Source organism: Limulus polyphemus, unplaced genomic scaffold, assembly GCF_000517525.1.
Source record: "Limulus polyphemus unplaced genomic scaffold, Limulus_polyphemus-2.1.2 Scaffold5517, whole genome shotgun sequence".
Lineage (NCBI taxonomy): Eukaryota > Metazoa > Arthropoda > Merostomata > Xiphosura > Limulidae > Limulus > Limulus polyphemus.
In genome coordinates, this window is record NW_013671127.1 from 20,866 (window position 1) to 32,127 (window position 11,262).

General features: G+C 37.8%; 1 protein-coding gene across 1 annotated transcript; it reads left to right on the top strand.

The window, feature by feature from the left end:
• Nucleotides 1–8,972: 8,972 nt before the first annotated feature.
• On the top strand, nucleotides 8,973–9,692 carry LOC106472677 (zinc finger BED domain-containing protein 5-like). Its single transcript, XM_013933329.1, has one exon. The coding sequence runs from the start codon at nucleotides 8,973–8,975 to the stop codon at nucleotides 9,690–9,692; it is 720 nt and encodes a 239-aa protein (XP_013788783.1).
• The last annotated feature ends 1,570 nt before the right edge of the window (nucleotides 9,693–11,262 follow it).

Sequence of the window (11,262 nt, forward strand, 5' to 3'; positions counted from 1 at the left end):
CAAGCTCGTATCAAAGCCAAGAAAGAGCAAGCTCATATCGAAGCCAAGAAAGAACAAGCTTATATCGAAGCTGAAAGAGAACAATCTTGTATTGAAGCTGAAAGAAAAAATAAACATCTTGAGGTCGAAAAAGCTCGCAATGAAGTCAAAAAAGAAATTAGGCTGAAAGAAATGGAAATTAGACTCAACTCTGATTGGCCAAGGCAAATTGACAATTTTGAACTTAATAAAAGCCATTATCTTGCAAGATAACTGGATGGGTTTTTAAGAATCAACTGGTACCTGTTGTGTTCTAGTGTCAAAGTATCTACAAACAAATGGTATGGACATACTAGTAGCTCTAAAAATGATTCAGAAAACAATAACTAACTTAGATTCAATTCAAAATGAATATGAAGAAACTGTTAAAAAAGCAACTACCTTTGCCAGATCCATCAATGGATTATTGGATGATGTAAACATTGATGAAAGAATGCAAACTCAGTTTCACGTAACCAATGTGAAAAAGAAAAAACATCAGAACATCAGAAGATGAAACACGACAAGTTTTACAATGTCCACTCATGTGATTTCAGGTCACTGTCTATAATGTCATTCTAGACTCAGTAAACTCATCAATTAGGTATCAATTTTAGGCAAATGAAAATCTGCTAAAGAGACATTGCATATTTGGATCCACAAACTTTTTTCCATGAATTATCAGAAGCAAGAACGCATGCATTAGCAAAATTTGGAAGACTTGAACAGAACCCAACTTTATGACAAACTTTGTGCATTTTCCCAGCATTGTTTATTAATATTTTATCTTCAAACATATTGGTTCAGATTTTTCTTAAGTTATTTAACTAAATTCCATGAGTAATAACAAAATGTTCAATTTTATTATTTTTAGGTGATTTATATTAAAGTGATAATTTACAAACATGTGTACAATGGGTCCACAAATATTGTCTCTTTGGGTTCAAAGCATATTTCTTTATTACATGTGGCAGTCACATGCAAAGCTCTCCCATGCTGAATAAGGTATGGGAGAGAACACACAAGCACAAAATCATGAAACAAACAGTACACAAAGAAAAACACCATTGTTACCAACACCAAAACCTCAAGAGAGTACTAAAACAATCCAACAATCTACTACACAAAACATTTGCACGGGCAGTAAAAACCCAAACCCAAACTGAAGATAACACAAAACAAAAAAGAACACTAAACCCACCAATGCTCAAACACAAAAAAAGGAAATAGCAAACAAAATAACAGAGGCAGTCACTAACATATTTTACAAATTCCTGGAAAAATACAACAACCCCCAAAACCAAGAGGACTGCATCACATTAATCATTGGAACAGTTCTAAAACAACTATTGCCATTACTACTACATGTTGCACAACTATTCTTATTACCACAAACATTACAGAACACAAATACAGAGCAAATATCATAAGTTCACACACATATATATAACCTGACAACATAAAACGGACATAGCCCTGAAAAGGAAAGTAGTAATAGAATTTCAAACAATCAAATCAGCCAACCAAAACCTAAAGCCAAGAAGATAACAGTACAGGAGGGAGGAAGAGGTATATTAGAACCTGACCCTCCCAGATTACAAAAGACCTAAATTTCGATTATTGATCCAGCAGAGATTCTCAGACTCTCCATGAAGATGGGGGATATTAAAGACACAGGGCAAGCTAGATTTTTCTCTAAAGAGCTTAAGTGTAACTAGATGGTCTGCACATTATGAAGCAGCCCGGGAAATTAAAAATGGATATTTTACAAACGCTCAAACAGATGCCTGAATGTAAACGAGATGCAAAAAATTTATACCACAAGTTGGTACAGTTGGAATATGCTATTTTAACAGTCATTTGGGAAAAAGTGCTGGAGCATTTCAACAAAACAAGCAAGAAACTCCAAAGCTCTGGTTTTGATGTAGTTGAAGGTTATCTTCGGCTATCATCTTTGCTTTCGTTCGTTAAAGAACTTAGAAAACATTCAGCCAATAGGATTGCACATTATGAATCAGAAGCAAAAGGTTTATGTGAAGATATCACTCAAGTTATTCTGATGCTTCCAAATGCATTGTAACAAAAAAAATTCAGGTGGAACAAGTGGTATTGCTTCTTTGAGAGGAGCTGACAAATATAGGATAGAGGTTCTAAATCAACTCTATGACTACCTGATAATCCATTTACACAAAAGGATTGACCCATATGAGCAGACTGCAAAAAGGTTCAAGTTCCTCTCAGAATTGGTGAACAATTCTGAAATTGATGAGGACAGTATTAAACTTATAATATCGTATTACAAAGATGATATTGACCACGAGTTAGTAAACGAGTGTTATCAGTACAAAGAATATTTGCACCTTAGGAAATCCCAGAACACAGAAGAAAGCACGGCATCTAAAATGCAATGCGCAGAAGTTCTTCAACTTATTTGTGAGAAATGCCTAATTGAAGTGTTCCCCAATATTACTACTGCTCTTAAGCTGTATTTGACAATGCCTATCATGAGCTGTGAAGCAGAAAGGAATTTTTCAAAGCTATCCTTTATAAAGAACAAATTTTGGTCTATCATGACTGAAGAGCACGTAAATTCTTTATGCATACTATCTCTAGAAAATGACATTGCAAGGAAGCTCTCACACGACAAAACTGTACGTGAATATGTTGCTAGAAAACACAGAAAAAAAAGAGTATTTTGTAAAATGTGCTCCTTGTACTATGTATTCTCATAGGTGTCTAAAATAAAAGATTATATTGACTGTGGTATTTCCTATGTTTTATTTCATCATTCTATGATGCATCATGCATGTATACAACATTTCCCTAATTTTCATCCCCCATAACTCGAAAACTATAAGGCATAGGAAATTTTTATTCACACCAGTGACTTTGACATGTGAGATAGTCCAATACTGCAATTTTAATCAAAATCTGAGATGTCATGGTTAAATTTAAAAAAAAATTGTGGTGATCTGTCATTGAGAAAGATAACATTGGTTACCCAGACCTCATTATTGGTTGCGAAGGGGTCCCCAAAACAGTTCAAACTTCAGGGCCCTAAAAATGTAGGTCCGCCACTAGGTTGACAGCTTGTTTAATAATGCCTCCTTGCATGAGGCCTGTCTAAACCAAACCACCGAGGCGGATGGTAGTTTTAATTATGAAACAGGCTCTTCTGAGTCTGAATCTGATCTAAGTTCAACAATATCTGTAGACAACTCCATCCTGTCGGGTGGAACACAGTTATATTCGATTATAACTGAGGGTGACAACACCACACCCTATAGCTCAGACTTAGCCTTGATGACCCAGACATGACTATATCTGCAGACAACTCCATTCAGTAAGCAGAAACATTGTTGTATTCGATGACAACAGATAGTAGTGACCTGGATATGACAATACCTACAGCTGCAGACAGCTTATCAGCAGTAAGCCAGTCATTGAGCATAACTGAGGTTAATATCGAATCAGGCAGGACTATAAAAATAAATGCTACCATCCTGCCCCAACACAGTTGTATTCAACTACAACTAATAGTTGCAATCCTGACACGACGACGCCTACAGCTGCAGACAGCTCGTCAGCAGTAAACCAGTCATCAAGCATGGTTGAGGGCAAAATGGACCAAGGACTGCCACCTGAAGACAACTCCAACCTGTTTGCAGAGAGCAAGTTAGCTTGCATAACTGAGGGCAGGTTAGAACGGGTCGGCACAATGGTATCAGTGATTATACCCTTCAAAAAGGTGGCATGCTACTCGTTTTCCCCACGAGTTTTTGGTTTTTTCCAAGTTTGAAGTCCATCAGGCAAACACAAGATACATTCTTCTAACACAAATGGTTCACCCACCATCCCGTGTCACAGAGATCCTGTTGAGCAGGTCGTGCAATATGAGGAGTTGGACTGGGAGGGAATTCTCTCTCTTCTGGATCCTGACTCTAAATTCTGCTCATACCTTGACCAGCTGAGAGATCAGAAGAGACTCACTGAACCAGTATGGTAGGAGATAGAAATAGTGACCAAACAATGGGTAGACAACCTGGCCCATACACAAGCATCTTGGAATCATGACAAAACAACCAAGCAGGTGACAGAAAACAATACAGCTGCACAAAGACCATACAAAAGGCTTCTCCAGCAATTGGAACAAGCAGTTTCAGAGGATGTATGACCTCCAGCAAAAGTGCCTGGCTGAAGAAATATTAGATGGCCGGGATGCTATCAGGTGTAACCTCAAAGAGGAGGAGGTCACAGGCCACTTCAATCAGGTCTACGGTGTTCCAAATGATAGCTTTTCTTGATGATTGCCACAGACCACAAGGAGCTAACAACACCAACCTCCTGAAACCGTTTACTCTCGAAGAAGTGAAGCTCTCACTTCAGTGCATGAAGAACGGGGCAGCTGGACCCAACAACATCACTCTTCCATTCCTACAAAAACGTTTGAAGTGCGGTCTCGATGTTTCCTTGACAAATGTGTTTAACCTCTGGCAGTTCTCAGGTCACATCCTTGAGTGCATGAAATCTAATACATCAATGATCATCCCAAAAGGGAAGAGTGATCTGCGTGATGTCAAAAAGTGGCGGCTAATCAAAATCTCATCAGTTGTGTTGTGGCTATACTCCAGGAATTTAGCACACCATCTCGAGCAGGTGGTGCAGATAAACACCCGACAACATGGCTTCATCCCTAAGGCTGGATGTAGAGATAATTTATTTCTACTACAGTCTGCTATTAGGAGGGCTAAACAAAGGGAAATGCTGGCTATAGGGTTTCTTAGTCATTTGACACGTTTGATCACAAACATTTTATGGCCAGCCTGGAAAGATTTGCTATCCACCCACAGTTCATCCAAATCGTGGAGGATATGTATACTGGTGGCTTGACGTCCTTTTGGGTAAGCATCCAGTCTACTCGCCCCATCATTCTGATGAAAGGCATCAAGCAAGGTGATCCTATGTCTCCTATACTTTCAACATCACTCTGGACCCTCTCCTACGTCATTTGGAAGAGGAGTGTCGATGCTTTATGTTGGGGTAAGGGCAAGTTCCTGTCTCAACCCTAGCATATGCTGATGATATAGCATTACTGACTAAAGATCATGCCAGCCTCTAGTCAATGCTGAATGTAGTGGAGAAATATTGTTCAGGAAACAGCCTTGGTTTTAACATCTCCAAAAGTTCCAGAATGCTGATAAGGGAGTCAAATAAGACCTTCACTATTAACAATTGTCCCTCCTGGACAGTCAATGATGAAACACTCCTGATTATCAGTCCTGAACAATCATACTGTTATCTAGGTGCTATCATCTGTCTGTGGACTGGGGTTAACAGCGAGCCTGTCAAACCCATCCTGGAGAGATGGATCGACCAAATTACAGAGACACCCCTCAAGCCACATCAGAGGTTCAAAATACTCTATAAATACACTGTGCCCAGGCTATTTTACCAACTTGAGTTGGGCAAACTGATCCTGAGTGACTTCAGGGAACTAGACAACCTTGTCAAAAAGGCCATCAAGCATTGGTGTCACCAGCCTGCCTGTACGGCTGATGGTCTGTTGTACTCATGGCATTGCAATGGGGGTTTAGCTATCATAAAATTAGTCTTTTGTTCCTTTGTTAAAGAAAAAAACGTATGAGGCTTGTGCACTCTAATAACCATGTGACATCATATTTGGCAGAAAAAGATGGTTTGTTGGGAGCCGTTGATGGTATTGCTCAAAAGGCTCGACTTCCGATACCTACACCTGACCAGCAATCTGGAACATATTCCAAATGGAGAGATGTGGAAAGGAGAAACTGGGAAAGGCTGGCCCTGCAAGGGCAAGGTGTGGAACTCTTCAAGGGCTCAAGATCTGCCAACCACTGTTTGCCCAATACAGTTGGTATGAAGGCCCACCACTGGGTGAAGTGTCTAGCTTTGTGAGAAAATTTATACCCTATCAGGGAGGCCCTATGTCATTTAAGTGGTCAATACCCCAAATTGAAACGTTGAGAATATCACGTCACAACAAGATCTGTGACCACTTGATCTCGGAGGTGAGTCACAAAGGACGGAAAGTTCTCCAAGCACCAACCATCGTGACAAACAGTGACGAGTGTCGGCGGCCAGATCTCATCTTCCATTGTGATGATAAAGCAGTTGTTGTTGATGTGACAGTTCATTACAAACTCACGAGTGAATCACTGAAAGAAGCTCCACAAATAAAAGAACTTACAGGGGCTACCTCCATTGTTTTTCACAGTCTCCCTATAAGTGCCCATGCTGGCTGACCTGGATATCAGGTCCAAGTACTTTGAAGAGTTCTTGTGTAGGTGTACCATCCTCTACACACTGGACCTGTTTTGGAAGTCAAATAACGAAACATGTTACTATTCAGTATGTTATTGGTGATTTCTCCACAGCCTCCTACTATGGCTAGCTGTGATGATACACAACATCTTGTCATTTCATGTAGAAAACACCCGGCATCTACCGGTGGCATTGACCCTGACGTAAAATTGTGTAATTGAAAATTACATGGGAGTAGACCTAAATATCGCTTGCATGTAAACATTTATTTTATTATCTTAAACATTTTTTTCCTTCAACAATCATGAAAAATACACAACATTTAATCACCAACACTTCAAGGAACTACTTAATCTCACCCTCAAGGACAACCACTTCATTTTCAACGGTAAATTATATGACCAAATAGATGGTGTGGTGATGGGGTCAAATTTAGGACCGACCCTTGTCAACATATTTCTTTTTCATTATGAATGCTCCTGGCTAGACACCTGTCCAGCAGAGTTTAAACCAATATTTTATAAAAGGTATGTTGACAATATATTTCTCCTCATTAGAAACCATAATCACATCAAAATGTTTCTGGACTACCTAAATGCTAAGCACCCAAACATTAATTTTACCTGCAAGATTGAAAAAAAAGGGTAAACTACCATTCCTCGACGTCTTAATTAAAAAATTAGATAACCAGTTTACAACTTCTGTCTATCGTAAGGAAACATATACAGGACTACATACTCGTTTTGATAGTTTTATTCCTAACTCTTTTAAAAGTAACCTCATCCTAACTCTCCTCAATAGAGCATACAACATCTGTTCTAACCATTTCTCTCTCCATACCGAAATCACTACCCTACAAAACATCTTAACAAATAATGGTTATCCACTCCATTTTACCCAAGCTATAACAAACAAGTTCCTTTCTGAAAAACATGAACCCTCCAAGAAACCACCCACTGTTAAGAAATTCCAATTACGTCTGGTCACTCCATTCCTAGGAAATCAATCTTACATAATGAAGATCCAAATTGTAAGAAATTAAAAAAAAAAACACAAATTGAACTACAAATGATATTTAAAACACCCTTTAAAATATAAAACTTATTTAAAACAAAGGACTGCTTACATACCCCCATGCATTCAAAACTAATCTACAAATATACATGTTGTGGCTGTAATGCCACTTACATTGGTAAAACCACATGCCAATTACACTTACGAGTTTGTGAACATATGGGAATATTGAGTAGGACTGGTAATAAACTATCAAATCCACCTGATTCACAAGCTCTGATTGGCTGTTGATGACACCACAAGAAAATCTGGGATGTGATTGGTGGGCCAAAACCTTCAGCTATGAACTATAGCTTGTTTCGCGAGCATTAGATTTTGGAATAGATATCAAGAACAGACTTTATATTATCTATTGATGGAAATTTTTTGTCAAAATTTAGTGTTATTTTTTCAAATATAAGCGTATTTAAAAAATATATACAGTTATATACCAGTAAGGTAACGTATCATATCCATGCATTCATAATTTTATAACAGTAAAAGAAATGAAAGTTTTCGGAATATAATTTATTACACATATTTTCTCAAACTGTTTTATGTATTTGTGCATGCAACTGATATCAGGCAATTACAGTACCATAGGTCCGGAACTTTATACACGTCCAGTACGAGATCAACCTTCGACAAGGTCACACCACATGCTAGAAGCATTCTGAATAAACAGTGACATCCAAACATTAAGAGACTGGTACCAGTGCGCAGGGTTTATATGTCTGTACGATTCCTGAACGTTAATACTCAATTGTATTAACTACATCAGTGAGAAAAATTCATGTTATATATCTGATCATATGATCCCCTGATAATTATGGATCGGTGGTTAAAAACTGGAAGCAAGTTAAAACGAAAAATAGTGATAACACAGGTGAAGGCGCAACATGTTCAAATGCAAAAACTGTAAATATTGTGATGAATACACATCCTTTGGATTTATATGCAGAGGCCATGAAGGTGAACAGAAGCCACTGTGTGTTCTCTGTTATGAAACATTGTCCAATGAAAGTATGTCCAAACTTCGCCAGCATTTAGAAACAAAACATAAAGAACACATCAACAAACCTGTTGAATATTTTAAAGAAGACGGCAAGAACTGCTTTCAAGACAAAATTCAATAGAAAAAATAGCAACTGGGTGTGATAATAAAAATGCTGTGTTTGCTTTGTATGATGTGTCTTAATAGCAAAGAGTGGAAAACCACACACAATAGCAGAGGGACTAATTCTACCTGCTGTCAAAGCAATTGCCTCTAAAATGCATGGAGACAAAGTAGCAAAGAATTATGATATGATTTCATTATCAACCACCACTGTGAAGCGGTGAATAGAAAACATGTCTGATAATGTTAAAAAATCAGCTAGTGAAAAGAGTGCTTAAAAGTCAGTATTATTCTTTACAATTAGATGAAAGTACGGATGTTTCTAACAGTGCTGATTTGATTGCATTCATACAGTAAGAATTTGATGGTACAATTAGTGAAGATTTTCTGTTTTGTCAATTATTGCCAACACATACTACTGGTGAGTCTATTTTTAATAGTTTGAATGATTTCATAATTGCAAATGAAATTGGGTGGGGCTCCTGCAATGTCAGGAAAGTACAGAGGACTCAAGGCAAATATACGAGCTATAATACCAAATGTCAAATGGACTCATTGCTGCATATATAGAGAATCATTGGCAGCAAGACAGATGCCAGGAAAATTGAAGAGAACACTGGATGAGGCAGTGAAAGTAGTTAATATTATAAAAGCTCATCCTTTAAATTCCTGTATTTTTAGTGTTCTTTGTGAGGAGATGGGCAATGCCCATGAACAACTGCTCTTGCATTCTCAAGTGCGTTGGCTGTCTCGTGGTAAAGTACTTACCCGCATATTTGAGTTGCGTGATGAAATACGATTATTTCTTCATGATAAATCATTCCATGGGAGAGTGGTTCAATATATGTCTGACATTTTTACATATTTGAATGGCCTAAATTTGAACCTACAAGGGAGATCCATAACTATTTTTAAAGATGAAGATAAAGTGGAAGCCATGATCATGAAATTAGATTTGTGGTCTGAACGTCTGCAGAGCGGTGTGTTTGAATCCTTTCCGACACTCTGTGACTTTCTTGCAGTGTCTGATGATGACTTCTCTGAAGAAATAAGAAACCTTTTCATTCAGCACTTGCAAGGTTTGAAGAACAGTTTTAGGGATTATTTTCCTCTTCCTGATGCCAATAACAAGTGGATTAGGGATCCATTTCATGTAGATGTAAAAAATGTAAAAGATTTAACTTCAAATGAACAAAAGTCTTGTTGAACTATTGTGCAGCACTTCACTGAGGTCAAGTTTCATTCAGTACGACTTATCACACTTTTGTTTACATGTGAAAAATGAGTACCCAGAACTGGCATCCAAAGCACTGAGATATTTAATGCCATTCCCCACTACATATTTATGTAAGCAGACTTTCTCTCAGCTGTTTTACATAAAATCAAAATACAGACACAGGATGAATGTGGAACATGATCTACACTTAAAACTGTCTGCCATTGAACCTGAAATTTGAACATAGTATCAACAAAGCAGCATCAACCATCTCATTAAACAAGTAAGTTTTTTTTAAATACTGCCATTTAGTTAATTGAATATTCAGTTACATACATGTATATCTTTCAATTGAGAGATGAAACTGGGAAAACGAGTTTGTTGTTAGTTAATAAAATCATCTTGTTGAGTAGTCAGGCCTTTCAAAAGCCCGAAGTCCGTGGGAAAATTCATTTAAATAAAAGGGGTCCTTGGTATTGAAAAGGTTGGGAACCACTGAACTAGACTTTTGCGACAGGACCTTTGAAGAATGAAAATGTGTCTCTTTGATCTCGCCGAGCATATAGAATTCCACCACATCTGACCAGTGCCACCGACAATGGGCATTTTCAAGAATGGTCAGTTCCATCCCCATCCCGGACCTACCAAACACTACCTCACTTGAGGGGGCCGGCAACCCCACCCAGGAGAAGCACATGGAGCAACTACGAAACTACGTGGCAATACTCTAACTTGCCCTAACTGTTTCAACCACCAACATGTCATCGCAAGAATCCTCATCTTCAAGATCCTCAACACCTAACCTTCTACGCCTCATTTATGTGCTGCAAGTAAGGCCTGTACCTGACACTGAATACTACGACCCAACATAGTTAACAGCCTAGATCAATTATCCAATGTTACTCAGTATAGGTAATGTTTTAAATTCCAGATATAAATCAAGTGTTTCAGTACCAACAGTAAAGTCAATATTTAAAGTTAAAAATATTCTCTCATTGGATTATGTATTATTATATAGAGTTAAAATTGTAAAACGTATTAGTTATCACTGAGGTACTGGAAAATATTTAAATATATATTCTCCAGTATCTAGAACTTTTAGAGCAAAATCTGCGAAAGACGACATGTTACGTAGGTTAAAATAAGGTAAATTTTAGGTAGGATTGAGTAAAGCGTGTTGCCCACAGAAACACGCCGCGTTCACCAGAAAAAACTACCACAACTCAGGAAGCCACTCACGGTAAAGATAATAATATTAATAGCCAGAAACAAGCCTCCATGTCCTTAAGACAACCTCACTATCTAAAAACACACCTATCCCACCAGCAATTATAGCAGAAGGTATTCCACTTTCATACAGTCAGCCATTAAATAGCCGCAGAGCTTTGACGAATATTCCCATCATTGGAATTTTCAAACGTAAGACGATTACCCAAATGGAGACATTAGGCATTAAACAAATAAAACACTAAACAGTAATCATGGGGAGAAACTACAGCAAGAAAACACAATGAAAAGAAAAAAAACGAAAAATCAGTAATATGAACGTATTAAAAAATGT